Consider the following 20265-nt stretch of genomic DNA (forward strand, 5'->3'; position numbering starts at 1 on the left):
CCCTGTACAATCCAGGGGTTATCATTAGGGATCGACCGATTATTGGCAAGGTCGATATATCGAGGGCCGATATTGACTTTTGCCGATATATCTGTATCGGTCCTGGAACTGGCCGATATTGCTCATGTAAGGGTAAAATGATGTCACATAGCTTAATATGCCTCTCACATATGTACAAATTAAAGATATAAGCAATTCCACATTACCAGATCTGCTGGCAGATGGGTATCTCTCACCCACTTGCCGTAAGTGACACCCATGTGATACCGCTCCATCCGGCATACGATCTCGGAGGTCACAATCTGATCGGGTCTCCATGTAAAAACCCAGAACTGATGTCATGACATCACTTCCGGGTATTGGCGCCAGATTAAAAAAAAAAAATTACAGCATTCAAAACAGCCAAACTTGGCGTTTTGAATGCTTTTAAGTGCAGAGGAGGGATTTGGGGTCTTTCAGACCCCAGATCCCTCCACAAGAGTACCTGTCAAGTGATAAAAATAAAAAAAAAAATGTAAATGTACGAAAATATCGGCTGATATGCAATGACCAAAATATCGGTATCGGCAACGAAAAACCGATATCGGTCGATCACTAGTTATCATCCCGCAGCCTCTTTATATCAACATTCAAACAGGACAGAAATCGTGTGTATTAATCACGTTTATTCAGTACAAACAAATCAAAATTCTACAAATGACTTTTATCAGTTCCATTGCTTCTAGTTCACAACTGATCCCGCCAGTCCTATGATAATGAAAAGCCAAACTGTGCGCCAGGCTTGAGGCGAACGCCATCACGGCAGAAAGCAACGGCTGCTTTTTAGAGATGAACCACCTGAGATTTTTATATCAGCATAAACGCCTTTAGAGAAATAATCACCCCTTTAATACGCTGCACCCCCCCCCCCCCTCCAAACATTCAGTGACATCTTTTAGGTTTGGTTTACAGCACCTCTGAATACAATTTAAAGTGAACCTGTCAATCAACTGAAGTACTGCCTAAAGTGGACCTGTTATTATAATTATTTATCATGTTATGCTCATGCAAGCTAATTAATGTGTCGGTGTAACTCTTGCAGGTATTCCCATACCAATGCCTTCCATGTGCTTTTCCTTCCTTCTTCGTTCAGGCATCCATCCAGGTTCACCGTCTACTTCCATAACTGAGATGCCAGCTCCGAGGTGACACAGTCATGTAAATCCTGTGCAGTTCTGGGCTGTGTTCACAAATGTCTAACACAGATCAGCACTAAAGTAAAAAAAAAAAAACACACGGAAGGGTGCACCGGCCTAGCGCATTATCCTTAATATCAGGCTTTATTAATAAAGAAGTATATATACTCACAAACATAAGTATAAAAAGCACATAAAATCCGAACATCTGGAACAAACAATATCCGTGACCAATGTCCTTGATGTAAGATGGCTGACGCGTTTCGAGGCTTAGCCTCTTCATCAGAGCCATGGCCTGTTGGCTCTGAAGAAAGCCTGATATTGAGGATAATGCGCTAGGCCGGTGTGCCCTTCTGTTTAGTTTTTTCTTTATTATAGTGCCTTTGGACAACCCCAGTCTTAAAGGGTAGCAAGGCCGTGGCCATTTGGGAAGCCAAGTGTGAGTTCCGTGGAGTAACATTTCTAAAGTTGGACAGGGGGCCCTGTCTCCGAGCGCAGGAGAAAGGTGCTACAGCATCGTATTTTTATTTTGAAGTGCTTCCTCCTGCCTGCAGCAAACCGATGACATTGTCTCAGCCTAGGCAACGTCACTGCCTGGGGCTCAAGGAGGGCTTTTTAATGGTAGAAGGTGGAGCTTTTCTGAAAATAAACTATATTTTTGTTGTCAGGAATTTAATAATGGAGGTTTTCAAAGTAATTGATAGGTCCACTTTAGGAGACTTGATCTAAATAATAGGAAACTGTATGCCGAGTTCCCCCTGATCCTGGAGCTTGCTGTTGAAGGTCTGGATGAGGGCTGATAAGGCACTCGAGGCTTCCATAGCAGAAGACGTTGGTAGCTGGTGCATTGTGTGTTGGATGGGTATGGGTCAATGAAGAAAGTGTTACCTTCCACCCATTAAAACAAAGTTTTGCACATAATACAGATTGTATCTGTACATTCTAACTAGACACACATATTACTATCTGATTGTACAATCATTGTTGACCATCTATGGGGTACAAGGGCTGCCTTAATAATCCATTCATATTTTATCCAGTTGGGGAGGCCCTGGTGGTAAATGAAGGAGACTGTAGGATTAAATTGTAACAACTGTGGCCAGTTCAAAATAACAACCAGTTCCATAGTGCAGATAAGAGCAAGCAGGGCTAACGGTGTAAGGCACAAGAGTCCATGTGATCTGCATCCCAACTGTGATATGTCCGAGACAGAATCCACTTATTTCCTTATTGGTACCTTCCGCCGCTTCACGTGTAAGATTTCTGATGCATCAGGGTTTACACCGCCCTGCTGGGGAGACTGCGAATCCCGTTCATCCTGAAGACAATGAGGGAAATAGAAAAATTAGACACAAGTCTGATGATTGCATTCCTGAATAATATATATATATATATATAGATAGATATATTATTATTATTTTTTTTTATGTAGCAAAGATTAATTTTGTACAGCAATACCAAGTACAAAAGCTATCAATCCCTTCCCCACCCAGATCTCCTTGGAGACCTTAAGAAATTGGCTTCTTATAGTAGCACAAAGTCAGCCATACTGTAGACATGAATGAGCTGCCTGGCCATCAAATCAAACTGGAAGTATGATATCCAACCCGCTGATCTCTATGGCTAACTCTTGAGCTGTAGAAAGACTGGTTCCAGGGAGGCCTGGAAGGTTGTCCAGTTTTGGTCACACAATGGCTTCTTAAATTACATTTATACAGAGAATCTTTTTAGATAATTGTTTATTTGTGCTTCTTTAGTGGACATTTCCTGTCCTGGAGACACAACAGGAAATAAGAGGAAATCTCTCCAAAGTGAGGGGAAGACCACCGTTATTTGTCATCAGAACAAGTGTCCCCATTGGAAGAGCTCCACTTTATTCCCATTTTGGTGACAACTGTGAAATTTTTGATTTCTCATCACTTTCTGGCTTAAGATATTGTCCTGGACAGTGGTGCATATCCACTTAGAAAAGAATGGTCTAGACCAATGATGGCGAACCTTGCCACCCAAGATGTTTTGGAACTACATTTCTCATGACGCTCATGCACTCAGCAGTGTGGTTGAGCATCATGGGAAATGTAGTTCCAAAACATCTGGGGTGCCAAGGTTCGCCATCATTGGTCTAGACGATGCAGAAGTGTATTGGAAGCTTAAGAAGGTACAAATGTCATCGAGGAGTCACTAGAAGAAACAGGGAGTACTTGGAGTCATTGGAGCGCACTTCGAGTCAAGGGCTGAACAGGGTGCTGGAATCACTAGATGATACAGGATGCCCAGGGGTATAATTGGAGTCACTGGGCCCACTGAAATCACTACAAAGAATGCTTTGGGGTGTACTAGAGTCAGGGGTGCACAGGGTCACACTGTGATCACTAGTTAACACTTGATACTCTGGGCTGCACTGGAGTCACAGAGGTCATTAGATGACACAGAATTCTCTGGGGTGCACTGGAGTTATGGGTGCATAGCAACACACTGGGGTCACTGGATGACTGGATATTCAGGGCTGCACTGGATTTACAGGAGTCACTAGATGGCACAAGTTGTTCTGGGGTGCACTGGAGTCACAGGTGCAAAGGGGCACGCTGGGGTCACTAGATGACACTGAATATTCTGGGTTGCACTGGAGTCACAGGGCTTATTAGATGACACAGAATGCTCTGGGGTGTGCTGGAGTTATGGGTGTATAGAAACACACTGGTGTCACTAGATGACTGAATACTCTGGGCTGCACTGGAGTCACAGGAGTAATTAAATGGCACAGAATGCTCTGGAGTGTACTAGAGTCATGGGTGCACAGGGGAACACTGGGGTCACTAGATGACACTGGGTACTCTGGGCTGCACTGGAGCCACAGGAGTTACTAGAGGACACAGAATGCTCTGGGAGGCACTGGAGTTACGGGTGCATAGCAGCACACTGGGGGTCACTGGATGACTGTATACTTGGGGCTGCACTGGAGTTACTAGATGGCACAGGATGCTCTGGGATGCCCTTAAATCACAGGGGCACATTGGGGTCACTAGATGACACTGGGTACTCTGGGTTGCACTGGAATCACGTGGTACACAGGTGCTATTAGTTGAAACAGAATGCCGTGGGGTGTCCTGGAATCACAGATGCATAGGAGCACACTGGGGACAAACAATGACACTGGATACTCTGGGCTCCATTGGGGTCACAGGAGCCACTAAATGACACTGAATGCTCAGGAGTTTATCAGAGACACCGGTTATACTGGATACCCTGGGCTTCACTGGAGTCACAGGGGTCACTAAATGACACAGAAAGCACTGGGGTACATTGTATTTTCGGGGGTTCACTAGATGGCACAGGATACTCTGAACTTCACTGGAGTCACAGATGTCACTAGGTGGCACCGGATGCTCTGGGGTACACTTAGGGTCATGGAAGTGCACAGGGGAGAGGGAAGCACAGGAGTCACTAGATGACACTGGAGGCTCAAGAGTTGGTCTGAGGCACAACTTTGCACACTAGAAGACACTGGGTACCCAGAGTCTGGAACAGAAGACCAAGGAGGCACAAGGACTCCGGTGAGGCTGAAGCATTGGGCTCAGCTAAAGTGTGGTGATATATTGCCTGATCACTATGCCATACGTTGCATTTGAGCACCAATCGTAAGGTCTGTATCTTGACTGGTTGTTGTGTCGGCACTTCAGTTAAAACCCAGAACTGTCGACAACCCTGTGTTAGAGAGGAGACCCAGTTTTGGATCTCCAAATAGGTAAGCGCGACAGATATACTACAAAGCATGGAAAACCAATTTACCAGCACTTTTTATAATGGGTTCCTCTTCACAAAGACTTCTTACTAACCCCATCATTGTGGCAAATTGAAGGTTACTTACATTTTAGAAACTGCCCTTCTCCACAGGTCATGACAAGTTATAAATACATTTAGCCAAATTATCTAAAAATGTATTTTAGGTTCATTACCTCTGAAGTGAATTGTGCCTCCCTATCCTGAGCATTTGCTAATTCTGCTGCCCTACGGGCAAGTTCCACCTTGTAATACCCGGGAGGGGTCCAGCCCACACCCTTCATCCAGTTCAGGTCAGACTTGTATTTTACCTGCAAAGAAAGCAGAAAATATCATTAATTAATAAACAACGTTCCTCTTGCACACACAACAGGCTCAATTCACAAAGTTCACACACCAGAATGAGGATCCTTAAATTTGTGACAGCTATTTTTAGCTGAATCCAATAAGATTTGAAAATTACAGTCACGTAGCTGAAAATGTTAAAATGAATTGAACCTAATATAATCTGTGAATTGAACCTAATATAATCTGTGAATTGAACCTAATATAATCTGTCACTAAAGTCTACAGGTCTGAGGTAGATTTGAGACCTGCTTAAAGCTGACGTTTATTCTGCTTATATTGTACCTTCTTTGGTTCCTCCTTACACCCCTCATCAATTTGTTAATGACATTGTTTAACCACTTCAGCCCTAGAAGGTTTTACCCCCTTCAGTACCAGGCCATTTTTTGTTATACGGCCCTGTGTTTACTTTAAGGCCCTTTTACACATGTGGACCTTTAAGATCTGCCTGTCAGTTTTTTTGGCGGATCTGAACGGATGCCCCATGCATCTATATGGGGCAGCAGATGTCAGCGGAGACATGTCCGCTGACATCTGATCCGATCCGTCAAATCCGCACAGATGGAAACCCTATTTTTCATCCGTCTGGCGGATCGGATGGGATCGGATGAGAATGGACAGGCGGTCAGTTCTCATCCGATTCTCCCATAGAGGAGAGCGGGGACCTGACAGCTCTGTCCCCACACACAGAGCGGAGACAGAGCTGCCATCCTCCTGCTCAGAGGGGATCGGTGGATCGATCCCCCGCTGAGAAAAACGGAGCGGACAGTGTGAAATGGGCCTAACTGACAATTGCGCGGGCGAGCATTGATTTACCCAAATAAAATTGATGTCCTTTTTTTTCCACAAATGGAGCTTTCTTTTGGTGGTATTTGATCGCCTTTGTGGTTTTTATTTTTTGCGCTATATAAAAAAAAAATACACCGACAATTTTGAAAAGAAAAAAAAAACAATATTTTTTACTTTCTGCTATTAAACATTTCCAATTAAAAAATGTAAAAAATCTAATTTCTTCATCAATTTAGGCCAATATGTATTCTGCTACATATTTTTGGTAAAAAAAAGATCCCAATTAGCGTATATTGATTGGTTTGCGCAAACGTTCGCGTCTAGAAACTATGGGATATTTTTTTGAATTTTTATTTATTTATTTTTTTTTACTAGTAATGGCGGTGATCAGTGATTTATAGTGGGACTGCGACTTTGTGGCAGAAAAATTGGACACGGACACTTTTGAAACTTGTTTGGGGACCAGTGACACTAATACAGTGATCAGTGCTAAAAAATATGCACTGTCATACTGGCAGGGCACTAGTCAGGAATGGGTTAACACCAGGGGCAAAGGGTTTAATGTGTTCCTAAGGAGTGCTTTCTAAGTGTGTGGGTGTGCTTGTACTATAAGAAGATAGAGATCCGTGTTCCTGCTTAGCAGAAACACAAGATCTAGGTCTTCCCCTGTAACAGAACGGGGATCTGTCTTGTTTACATAGGCAGACTGCCGTTCTGTCTGCCTCAGGAACGATCGGCGGGTCCCAGAGGACATCGGGGGATGGCTCTTGGGCGCCCCAGACCCGGAAGAAAAAATCACACAGAGGAACGTGATTTGGCACTAAAGGACCAGCCAGCCGCAGTATATGTACGTGGGTGGTGCTTAAGCAGTTAAAAAAAAACATTTCTGTTTTTATTACATACCTCATTTTATGTCCAGTACAGGCTCCTCTCCTGTACTGAAACTGGGTAACTGGCCTGTGTGCTTCTCTATACAATACAGGGTTATCATGGCTGGTGGAAGGAGCCATCAGAGTGCTGTACATAGCTTCCTAAAACATCACCGCACCCTGCCCCCGTACTCCTCCCAGGAGCCCTCAGTCCTGAAGCAGTTGGCTGGCTCTTGGGTGGAGTTATGCAAATATCAAAATACCTTCATGGGGGCCATATTTGCATGCAACCTTACAAGTCTATGGGAATGCAAAGCCAACTTGAAGAAGATCAGAAGGAGATCAAATGCAGGTCAAACGCAACTGTTAATGAATTCTGAATAATCTCAGAAGCATCTCAAACTGATGCCGACTCTTGCATCGCCTTGAACACGCCTCTCTAAACATCTCCCACCATGATTTCGGTAACCAAAAAAAAAGACAGAAGGACAATTGTGACATTAAACAGACCCCTCATAATAAATGGCCACAGGCAGTTGAGGGTACGTACGTCGCTCTGCAGACTGTGCGCCTGCTTGGCGTGTTTTAGCGTGAGCTGCTGCGGGTCGCACGTGTACTGGTGGAGGTGTTGGCGGTAGTTGACGTTGCTGGCTTGCTCCTGGCTCCTTTTGGCCTGGATGAATCCCGGTTGGTTCAGGTGTGTGTGGACCTGCGACCTGGTTTCCGCCGACTGCTTCTTGTACTCTCGGTCGCTCTGAAGTTTGCTGACCTTCATCACATGCTGCGACTTGGGGTCATCAGTAATGCTGCGGAAACCGATTTGATGTCCCCTGTCCTTGACGAAGGCTTCTTTGTAACGGAACTGCAGAGAACACAGCGACTTAAAGTGGTTGTAAACCTTAGACATGAAATATGAACAAAGTATTTCCCTCTATAGCAGGAATCTTCAAACGACGGCCCTCCAGCTAATGCAGAACTACACGTCCCATGAGGCATTGTAAAACTCTGACATGACTAGGCATGATGAGAATTGTAGTTCCTGAACAACTGGAGGGCCATAGTTTGAAGACCCCTGCTCTATAGCGTGTACTTGTCTCAGTCCAGAGCACTAAGTGTAATTTCTGTCTGCTGCTTCGTTCCTCTGCTATCTGTACGAGTCACTTCCATCACGTTTTCCTGACACCAAGAGGTAAGAAGGTGACAGGAAGGTGAGCTCAGCACACAGCCTGAGAATGACAGCCTCAGCTCTGTTACTGTGTACTGTGTGAAGGGGGGTGTGTCCCTTCTCTCCAATCAGCTCTTACTGAGATCAGCAGGATGTAACTTCAGCTCCCCGTACCTATTTTTTGGTACAGCAGTGCCAGACTAATGACAGCTTCCAAGTTTGGCGGCTGAGTCTGGTGAACACACACACAGACAGGAGTCAGACTCGGCTGTCCTGTGTGTGCCTGTTCCCGTGGAGGCGGACAGGCATTCCTGCAGTTGTGGGCTCCCCCTCCATGGCCAAAGTGGCCTGACAGCAACGCAGGGCCGACAGGCGCTTGCCACCTGCTCAGTTTGGTGGCGGCATGCACACGGGAATCGGGACTAATGCTTGGCTGGGGCTGGGTCGCTGGGCAGGTGGGCCCCCCCCGGGCAAGTGGGGCCCCCGGGCAACTGCCCAGCATGCCCATTCAGTAAGATGGCCCTGGCTGCAGATAAACAGATGCAACTTATGTAGGAGGATTTGTTTCATCTCTGTGTATCATCTGAGGCCAGTCACTTCACTGGGTATATGTAAGGGTTTACAACCACTTTAGCAAGTGTACTTATTATTTGGGATTCCCACCACAGAGGTTTCCCCTTGTTTCTTATCTTGGTGACATCAAGGCATGACATTAGGGGAAAGGTTGTCACCCACACAGCACACAAGAATCAATAAAAATGTAACAAATGGTTCTAACCTTTCTCCATTTCATAAAAAACTAGAAAAAAAAGGATGCGTTTGGACTTTAGATCTACCATCACTTCAGTAAGAACTCCCCTCTACTAATCTCATTTATTGAACTCAAATCTAGTTTCATCCCAAATGTTCACTTACATCACTAGCGATCTCTCGGGAGGCTTTGGCAGTTTGGAAGGGAATGGCGTCCAGTCTCAGGTCATAACCAGCTGCCCTGGACTGCTCCCACAGCGTCTTGTAGACTTTCTATTGAAATCACAAAAAAAAAAATCACACCGTTAAACTATACTGAAGAATTAAAGCTGAAGATATATATATATATATATATATATATATATATACTGTATATATCCCTCAACAGCCATAAAGACTATAAATCCCCTTTCTGTTCACCAGATGCCTTTGCATTGACTTTAGCAGTGACATCATCACTGTGCTGTACTGTACATGGCCTGTGCAGAGGGCAGAGCTGTGGGAGGGACACAGCAGGCTCCACCCACTACAGGCTGCTTGCCGAAAACTACAGGAGGGGGCGGAGACAAGACCAGTCACCCTGCACAAGGAGAGAGAGCAGCAGTGAGGGGTCTTTATTACAGGAAAAGTCTCACACTGGATTACTGCACAGATCTGGAAGAAATACACAAAGTACACCGAGATTCAGAATACACATGATGAATGGATTTAGACAATTTTCGTCTGTGATTCTTTTCGAGAGATTTTTAATCACTTTCTGACCCAGTGAAATCTCAGTAAGCAATAACAGTTTCTGTGCCAGATGTCACTGGCATAGGAAGGCACGAACAGCATGGGTGGTGAAGGGTTGGAATTTCCTGCAATGTCGTTTGTTCTTCTATGGGTGTCACAGGGATAGGACATCAGGAAATATCTTTCCAATGGAGTCACAGACAAAAATAAAAACCTAAAGGAAATTTAATTTTTTGGCTATAAACATAGCTGTCCTTATCTACAGTATCTCACAAAAGTGAGTACACCCCTCACATTTTTGTAAATATTTTATTATATGTTTTCATGTGACAACACTGAAGAAATTACACTTTGCTACAATGTAAAGTAGTGAGTGTACAGCTTGTATAGCAGTGTAAATTTGCTGTCCCCTCAAAATAACTCAACACACAGCCATTAATGTCTAAACAGCTGGCAACAAAAGTGAGTACACCCCTAAGCCAAAATGTCCAAATTGGGCCCAAAGTGTCAATATTTTGAGCGGCCACCATTATTTTCCAGCACTGCCTTAACCCTCTTGGGCATAGATTTCACCAGAGCTTCACAGGTTGCCACTGGAGTCCTCTTCCACTCCTCCATGACGACATTACAGAGCTGGTGGATGTTAGAGACCTTGCGCTCTTCCGCCTTATGTTTGAGGATGACCCACAGATGCTCAATAGGGGTTTAGGTCTGGAGACATGCTTGGCCAGTCCATCACCTTTACCCTCAGCTTCTTTAGCAAGGCAGTGATCATCTTGGAGGTGTGTTTGGGCTCGTTATCATTTCAGAATACTGCCCTGTGGTCCATTCTCCAAAGGGAGGGGATCATGCTCTGCTTCAGTATGTCACAGTACATGTTGGCATTTATAGTTCCCTCAATGAACTGTAGCTCCCCAGTGCCAGCAGCACTCATGCAGCCCCAGACTATGACACTCCCACCACCATGCTTGACTGTAGGCAAGACACACTTGTCTTTGTACTCCTCACCTGGTTGCCGCCACACACCCTTGACACCATCTGAACCAAATACGTTTATCTTGGTCTCATCAGACCACAGGACATGGTTCCAGTAGATTATGTCCTTATTCTGCTTGTCTTCAGCAAACTATTTGCATGCTTTCTCGTGCATCATCTTTAGAAGAGGCTTCCTTCTGAGATGACAGCCATGTAGACCAATTTTATGCAGTGTGCGGCGTATGGTCTGAGCACTGACAGGCTGACCCCCCACCCCTTCAACCTCTGCAGCAATGCTGGCAGCACTCATACGTCTATTTCCCAAAGACAACCTCTGGATATGACGCTGAGCCGTGCACTCAACTCCTTTGGTCGACCATGACGAGGCCTGTTCTGAGTGGAACCTGTCCTGTTAAACTGCTGTATGTTCTTGGCCACCGTGCTGCAGCTCAGTTTCAGGGTCTTGGCAATCTTCTTATAGCCTAGGCCATCTTTATGTAGAACAACAATTCTTTTTTTCAGATCCTCAGAGAGTTCTTTGCCATGAGGTGCCATGTTGAACTTTCAGTAACCAGTATGAAAACACCAAATTTAACACCAAATCTAACACACCTGCTCTCCATTCACACCTGAGACCTTATAACACTAACGAGTCACAAGACAGCAGGGAGGGAAAATGGCTAATTGGGCCAAATTTGGACATTTTCACTTTTGTTTCCAGCGATTTAGACATTAATGGCTGTGTGTTGAGGTATTTTGAGGGGACAGTAAATTTACACTGTTATACAAGCTGTACACTCACTACTTTACATTGTAGCAAAGTGTCATTTCTTCAGTGTTGTCACATGAAAAGATATAATAAAATATTTACAAAAATGTGAGGGGTGTACTCACTTTTATGAAATACTGTATGTTCATCCTGTGTGGTCGCATCCTACAATTTTACCAATAAAAATGTTTAATGTTAAAATTTTAAAAAATTCATACCATCTACAACATATTTTAGTCATATTTTAGTACCTCCTCCTGCCCATTTGTCTAGTCGGGTTGAGCGAAATTGAGAGAAAATGTGTCAGAAAATAGACACAATTCCTCAGCATGCATTGGAGTCAATGATTAAGGCTAAATTAAGGAGGTTTCTGGTGTTTATGTGGGTACAGTGGGCTTTAAGTGGCTACGGAGGGTTCCCAAAGCTCGTTTTCCCTTAGCTCGGACCTTTTCTTGTGCCAAAATCACCCCCTTATTAGTTGGGAGTGATAGATAATGAGGAACAGAGGGACCCTCGTGCAACCTTACCAAATGAATAAAATAATGTAAAAAAAAATCCTAAATTTTTTTACTAATTAAAGTTTATATATGAATTGATATATTTTTTCATTATTTATAAAGTATGTGTTTTGGATTTTTATATATTTTTTACTCATTGAAGTCTATGTGATTTAAAGTTTTTTTCGTTAATTAAAAAGTATGTAAGTTAAATTTATATACTTTTTTTTTAATTCAATTTATGTGTGTTGAATTTACTAATTTAGTATTAATTAGTGTGTGTGTATGACTTGAATTTTTATATACTTTTCCTAATTAATTGTGAGTTGATTTTTTTTTTCATTGATTAAAAAAATATGTGACTTAAATTTTTATATATTTTTATTTATTAAATTGTACGTAAGTTGAACTTTTTATTAATTAGTGCGGATGTGACTAATCTTATTTTTATTATTAAACTGTAAGGTAAAGCTAAAAATGTTTTTTTCTGGCTTTGGATAGAGTGGGTAGGAATTAGAATCCTTTCTGAGATTTTATTGCATAGCTGTGTTAGAGAGATTCCCCTCACTTACTGTCCGGATAACAATAATTTCATAAGACAAGAATATAGAGAAAATATGCAACAGAGACAGACAGAAATACAAATCTGACAAAGGGTCTAACTTTCCCTACTCTGCTAAATAGTCTGTCTGTGTTGCTGTTGGAGGCCCCTGGCAAGGCTTCTATCCCTTCCTCATGCCATCTAAAACTAAGGAAAAAAAGGGGTGCTCTGTTATTTTTTAATGGGTGCACCATGACTGCACCTTGAATGGCACGCAGTGGCAGTTGGTATTGACGTTGCTTTATTTATAAATGAAGCCAGATCATCATGTCAGTGATGGTTTGGTGATCAAGTGGCTGTGTTAAAAAACAAAACCCTGTGATTTTTTTATAAAGCAAATTTTTGCATAACCAATCTACCAAGTGTCTAGTAGCAGAGTCAGTTGGCATTGGTAAAGTTTTTTTCCCCTTTTAACCCCTTGCATAGGCATAGAGGAAATACCAATTGTTATTTGAACCAGCATTCAAATTGCAAAAGTGATCAAATGTATAAAGACAACATATGAGGGTTGCCCTAATATGTTTGCTTTTGCAGTGAAAAAAGGCTATAAAATGTTTCAGGTGTATGGTCAGCACTGGAGAGCAAGGGAAGAGACCAATCGGCATTGACTTGTCATCAGGCCACTAGCATGGGATCTTGGTGACAATGGTACTTACGTCACTTATTTGCGATGCATTGATTCGAGCCCGTATAAAGTCAGGGTGGTCTGGAGGAAGCGTGTACTGGTGCAGAGATTCCTGATCTCCGGATTTATACAATCTCTGGAAAACACAGACAGAAATCTTGTGAAAATAAACATGGCAAGACAATATCATCTGGTGCTACCAATTACTTTACAATGCATATGCAGAGGCCAGAAAAATAGAAATTTTGCAGAAAAAAAATGTATTTTTATGTTTTTCATTTATCCCAAAATTCTTATATGTGCAAATGTCTGCAAAGGATTGGTAATTTTGAGTTGAAATCAATTTTGCCAAACTTACTACACTCTTCCCTACTTCTTATGATCTTTATAAATGAGCCACCTGTGGACAGGGCCGGCGCTACCAGTAGGGCGCAACTCAGCAGGGGGTGCCAGCATCCTGCTGCTGCACCCGGAATCAATCAAGTAATGGACTGCTGGCGAGTGCGGGCAGTGTTCCTCATGCTGTGCCTAAGCGCTACACAGCAAGCCACGATGTTGTTGTGAGGGCTGAGGGCTCCAGCATCGCCGAAATCCCCATAATAATGCTTTCCTATGGGGATGTCTAATGCGCGTGCACGGCCATTGCTGTGCATGCGCATTAGGTTTTCCCTGCGCGACAAAGGAGAGTAGGAGAGAGAGCCTGCCCTCACCCAGCGACCCAGTTTTAAGCCCTTCAGCAACTTGGGATGGGGGTGGGGTGGGAGGGAGAGAGAGAGGGGCACTTAAGTCTCTTAATTAAATGTACAATTGGCCTGGGGTCCAGCATTTGTGGAGGTCATTTGTCTAGATACCTAAGGATTTGTGTGAGGATTTTGTGAGTAACAGTTTGTAAGAGAGGAAAAGGGCATGTCTGGATGTCTCTTCAATCCAGCACTCATTCTTGCACTGGCCCTGCCTGTGGGCCATAGATACCACAGGGTTTTTGTCCAATCTAGCCAAGAATCCTAAATTTAGGAACAAGATAAGCCCAAGATATACTGCTCCCCCACACCTCTTTTCGATGATCGAATTTGCATATTTAGGTAAAACCTTAGGGCCAAATTTATTGGACAGTGGTGGGGTCAAGCCTTAGCCTACATGTCTGGCAGTCCTCTGATGTCTGCTGCACTACTCTGATCAAAGTTCACGTGGGGAATATATCATCAATGCATCTTTTTTTCATCTACAAGTAAGTTAAAAACAGGTAATCCCTTTTTAACACATGTAATCTCAGTGCTTTCTTGCACCAGTAGCAGGAAAAGGGTCTTACATCGCTGCATGTGAGGTAGCTGTTCTTTGCATGAAGCAATCCAGGAGAGTCAGTCACTGAAGTGAACCCAATGGAGCCCGGGCTCTGACGGTATTTGGTCTGTAAAACATAGATCAAGTTGTTAACATCATACCCAAAGATTAACTGTACAACCCAAACACAGCCAAAACCTTCTGCTTAGGAAATAATGGGAATTCTCTTGGCAAATATGCTGCAAAATTAAGTTTGCAGAAGTTAGAAGCTCTTCTCTAGACACAACAGTTGGATAAACACCCGATCTGTGTTCTGTCAGAGACAAACATTTTTCTCTTGGCTTAACTGAAATTTACAGTCTTTCTTTCCTTGTGATACTATGCATTGCAAACATACGTTTTTAAGATTTAACTACTTTTATTAAAAATTGTTATACTACCTTACTATTACAGTACTCTCGGGATCCCAGCCAGGTCTTCCAGAACTCCTGCTCTCAGAATCCCTACCAGGACTTCCAATGGTATTCATAAATCCATGCAAGGACTTCCAATGGTACTCGCAGAATCCTGGGTTCCATAATTCCTAATAGTGTTGCTGTTAGAATCCTCTAACAGGGAATTTGGGATCTAGCCTTTGAAATGGCTGGTGCTTTGTCTTATCACCAGCTACCTGAGAGCTAAAGAGCTTTATTAATTTCCTGCCAGTTGCCTGTTTGTTCCCATGCCAGATTGACCTGACTACTCTCTTGCTTGCTGCCGGCCCAGACCTCTACTCTGACCCTACTACTCTCTTGCCTACCCTGCCTGGACCTGACTACTTTCATGTACCATAGCCTCTCCATTCTAGCAAACCTGTGGTAGGGCAATCCTGAGGGCCATGACCTGGTGTCAGTGTGCAGTAAAGTAAACCAGGGCCAATCTCCACCATCAGGAGCTCTGGTGAAGACTAACTGCTGCCTAGATTCCACACCATAGGTAAGCTTATGTCACCTGCCAAGGGGCACTATAACATATACACGCTCCCCAACATATATTGTAATCAGTCAACAAAAGATACAGGTAAAGTGTATGTCTAATAATAATAAGTGGACAATTGACTCTATAAATATGGTTGCTCTTGTGCTCTCTCTTCACAGGTAATACAGACCTCACTGATGAGCTCTCCGGCCTTCCTGGCGCCCTCGATCTGCGGAGACCCTGACGCCTCCCAGCTGACTCCCTTCATAAAGTTTAAGTCCGATTTGTAGCGAGTCTGCAGAAGAAGAAGGATGGGATAATTAGGTTTAATAGAATCTCCCCAAAGAAACAGACATCAAACATTATTCCTTCTTTGTAAACCAGAGCCATTGAATAATAGAGAGAACAGGGCCCAGTGTGCCAAGTCTGGCACGGGGGGAATAAATATTTATTGTATAATCATTACAGCTGGCTTTCACTCACATATTTATTTAACACTGATAATGTGCGCAGAAAATAAATGAGATACTGATTTATTATTAATGTCAAAAGCCATACGATCCCCTTTATCCAGGCAAAGCAGACATTTAAAGGGATATTCCTTGTGACAGGTGGTCTCTCACTTAGCCTGTACATTTATTGATTAAACCCAACTATTCTGCATCGTTTCATGTCACTGTCACAGGTCTGCACTTAATGGGTAGGCTGCCATAATGTGAACTGTCTGTGGTATAGTGAATGGGCAGACTGCGTTTTCAGTATATGGAGTGTCTCATCGATGTCACTCGTCCCTATTGATTGGATAGGCTGCGTTCTTAAGTATCTAAAGAGTCTTGTGATGTCACTGGTCTCTAGTGAATATATATGCAGTATTCCCATTAATCTGAAGAGTCCTGTGATTTCACTTGTCTCTAATGAATGGATACGCTGTATTCCCATTAATCTGAAGAGTCTTGTGATGTCACTGATCTTTAGTGAATGGATAGGCTGCAGTTTCCTGAATATATATATACTGTATATAGTGTATTAGTGACATCATTGGTTTCCAGTGAACGGATAGACTGTGTTCTGATAAGTGTGAATTGTTTTGGTGTTATCACTAATAGGAATGGGGTTAGGGTTCATCGCTACCATGGGTTCAAGGTGAATCTTGCATGTTTTAGATCTGCGGTCTAGGCAAATTTATGAGCGGATACGCCCAGGATAATCTTTTTTAAACCATAATGCACTATATGGCCTTTAAAACTTTGGCCAGCTGGTTTAAAATTGAAATTTGCTTTTGGTTAAGCCAACCAGCTCACTATAAATATAGGGGGGAAGAAACAGCCATTGCGTTACTGAATTGGAAGCTGTTATAGGGAAAGCTGACAAACTGTATAGGGAGAGAGATAAGACTCAGGTAGGATTCTTTTAGACAGCCAGTATAAACGGGTGGCAAAACTGTGGTTTTACCATGCCCTGGCCACCCGCCTTTTTTGTACAGTAGTTGGTCTATTAGTCCTAAAAATATTGACAGAATTTAACAAGCTACATACATCTAACTCCTGGTGAATCAATTCTGGGCAGATTCTCCCATCACTAGTTACTGGTCACTATCGAATGGCTAAGCTGCATTCTCATGAATATCTCTGTGATGTCACTGGTCACCATTCAATGGATAGGCTGTGATCTCATGATGAAGCATCTTGGTGATGTCACTGGTCTCTAGTCAATAAATTGAATATGTTCTCATAATTAGGAGAGGCTCGTTGATGTCACTGGTCTCCAGTGAAAAGATAGGCTTAGTTTTCATGATCATAAAAGCATCTTGATGATGTCACTGTTCTCTAGTCAATAGATAGGATGCATTCTCATAAATATAAAGAGTCTCGGTGATGTTCCTGGTCCTCAGTGAATGGGTATGCTGTGTTCTCATGTGTATGACTATCTTGGTGATATCACTGGTCTCTAGCCAATGAAGAAGCTGCGTTCTCATGACTATAAACCATCTAGGTGATGTCACCACTCTCTAGCAAATGGATAGGATGCGTTCTTATAAATATAAAAGTCTTGGTGATGTCACTGGTCCCTAGTGATTGGATACGCTGTGATCCCATGAATATGAAGTGTTTTGGTAATGTCACCATTCTCTAGTCAATGGATACGATGCATTCTCATAAATATGAAGACCCTTTGGCTGCTTTCTCATAAATGAAGCATTTCAAGTAGGTTACTGGTCTCTGGTCAATGGATAGGCTTCACTCTCGACTTTGAAGTGTCTTGGTGATGTCACTGGTCTCTAGGAATGAATCAGCTGAGTTTTCATGAATATGAAGCATCTCAGTGATGTCGCTGGTCTCTAGCCAAGGGAAAAAACTGTGTTCTCATGAATATGAACCATCTTGTTGATGTCACTGACTCTAGGCAATGGATAGGCTGTTTTCTCATAAATATAAAGCATCTTGGTGATGTCACTGACTTTAGCCAATGGATAGGCTGTGTTCTCATGAATATGAAGCGTCTTGATGATGTCACTGGTCTTTAGGGAGCAGATAAGCTGTGTTCTAATGAATATGAAATGCCTTAGTGATGTTAATGGTCTCTAGTTAATGGGTAGGTTGTGTTCCCAGTGATGTCACCGGTCTCTAGCCAATGGATAGGCTGTGTTCTCATGAATATGAAGCATCTTGGTGATGTCACTGGTCTTTAGTGAGCAGATAAGCTGTGTTCTAATGAATATGAAATGCCTCAGCGATGTTAATGGTCTCTAGTTAATGGGTAGGTTGTGTTCCCAGTGATGTCACCGGTCTCTAGCCAATGGATAGGCTGTGTTCTCACGAATATGAAGCATCTTGGTGATGTCACTGGTCTTTAGTGAGCAGATAAGCTGTGTTCTAATGAATATGAAATGCCTCAGTGATGTTAATGGTCTCTAGTTAATGGGTAGGTTGTGTTCCCAGTGATGTCACTGGTCTCTAGCCAATGGATTGGCTGCATTCTCATGAATATGAAGTGTTGCAGTGATTTTAGTGGTCTCTGAGGAATGGGCAGTTTGCGGTCTCATGAACTTGAGTCGACTCTGTGATGTCACCCGTCTCTAGTAAACAGGTGTTCTTCAAATACCTTCTCCACACGCGGGAAAGCTGTAGAGGAGAAATCTTGTGGTACAATTTCCAGCTAGATTGGAAGTGTGTGATATCCATTTTTCAGCACGATATACTTTCAATCCAAGATGATTAGAGGTATAAAGAGCGTCTTTGATCTGTATTAATAATTTAATTAGATCTTATTCATTTTCCATGCACATCAAACCTCAGAGAGTGAAGCTGTTTGCATTTGTTCACACGACACTTCGGTAAATAATAAATCATGTCTGATATGAGAGAGAGACCTCAAGTGAATTAAGCGAGCTTGTTTCTCCCCATCAAGAATTCCTTGTGTTGTATTATTTTCACAGAGCTTAATTAATAATGGGGACGCTAATCACTTCACTCCTGCGCTATGTAAAGTGTCATCTCGCTGCAATTACAGGACCTTATTCCTGCTAATAAACTCAATGCCGACAATAGTGCAGTAACAGAATTCAGCGGGGCGAACTTTTAGCTGTCACGCTTCGTCTGTTCCAGGGCGTAACGTGCTGAAATAGTTAGGGAACAAGTCATTAAAATGGAGTAAAAAGTAAAAGTGTCCCACTTTCCTAAGTATTGCGAAACAAAGTTCTGACAAAGTCCTTTAAGTTCAACCTGTTCTAATAAACTCACATTCTGATATTGAAGAGCGAGCACAATTAGGTAGTGAACTACCGCTGTGAGTGCGAAGGATGTATTGGGATTGGTGCACTTGTCTCAAGAAAAATAATAGAGTTTGCAAGTAATACTTATTGTTAAAGGGTCTGCTCACCTAAAACTAATTTTTCATTGTCAAACCACACAACAGTCTCTTTTATCTTCCAGGGACTAAATGGGTGAGATCCTTGTGCTGAGTACCTGAGTCTGCACAAATGTTGGGCCATTATGAGGGGTTCTCACCATTCCTACACTAAGTTCCTTGGTCTGCACACTTTATCTCCCTGTTATGAAGGGTTAACACTTTCCCTGCTTGAGATCCTGGTTTGAACACTTGATGTGCCTATTATGAGGGGCTCCCACCATCCCTGCACTGAGATCCTGGGTCTGAACACTTGTCATGGCCCATTATGAGGTGTGCCCACCATCCCTGCGCTGTGTTCCTGGGTCTGGACACTTGCTGTACCCATTATAAACGGTGCCCACCATTCCTGCATTGAGGTCCCAGGTCTAAACACCTTCTGTTCCCATTATGAGGAATTCCAAACTTTCCTGCGCTAAGTTCCCAGGTCCACACAACTGCTATGCCCATTACAAGGGTCTTCAGTATCCCTGAACAGAGTTCCTGGCTTTGCACACCTGTTGTGCCCATTATGAGTAGTTCCCATATATGCATTGAGTTCCTGGATCTGAACACCTGCTGTGCCCATTACTAGGAGTCCAAACTATTCCTGCACTTTGTTTCCAGAATCTGCATTTCTGCTGTGGAGGGGGTTCTTTGTGGGAAGAGTAGTTGAGCTGTGGAGGGGGTTCTTTGTGGGAAGAGTAGTTGAGCTGTGGAGGGGGTTCTAGTTATTGGAAGAGTAGTTGAGCTTTGGAAAGAGTTATTTATGGGAAAGGTGGTTAAGCTGTGGAAGGGGCTCTTTATGGGAAATGTAGCTGAGCTGAAGAGGGTTCCTTACGGGAAGTTTGGTTGAGCTGTATCGGGGGATCATTGTCAGAAACCATGAAGCTGGTTCATTAAGGGAAGAATAGTTAAGATGTGGAAGTGGTTCTTTTTTTAAATAGTGGCTAAGCTCACTGACGGAGCTTGAGGGGTCACAGGGGTTGCAATGGCGACCCCACGCATGCTCCAGGGGGGTCGCGTGGTCTCCCTTTCACATTACATTTTGTCGGTGGAGAAAAGTGCTT

The 20265-nt window shown here is 43.2% G+C and overlaps 1 protein-coding gene across 1 annotated transcript in view; it reads right to left on the reverse strand.

Moving 5' to 3' along the window:
• Positions 1-1712: 1712 nt before the first annotated feature.
• The window catches only part of NRAP (nebulin related anchoring protein), a 148958-nt gene continuing 130405 nt past the window's right edge, over positions 1713-20265 (reverse strand). The window contains exons 36-42 of the mRNA XM_082268043.1: positions 15501-15605; positions 14382-14480; positions 13104-13208; positions 9039-9146; positions 7509-7820; positions 5132-5266; positions 1713-2493 (exon numbers count right to left, since the gene is read on the reverse strand). Of these exons, the coding sequence (XP_082124169.1) occupies positions 2395-2493; positions 5132-5266; positions 7509-7820; positions 9039-9146; positions 13104-13208; positions 14382-14480; positions 15501-15605 (963 nt within the window). The 3' untranslated portion in view covers positions 1713-2394. The remainder of the gene's footprint in view (positions 2494-5131; positions 5267-7508; positions 7821-9038; positions 9147-13103; positions 13209-14381; positions 14481-15500; positions 15606-20265) is intronic.

The sequence above is a fragment of the Pelophylax lessonae genome (assembly GCF_965119305.1).
Source record: "Pelophylax lessonae genome assembly, chromosome: 9".
In the NCBI taxonomy this organism is placed as follows: Eukaryota; Metazoa; Chordata; class Amphibia; order Anura; family Ranidae; genus Pelophylax; species Pelophylax lessonae.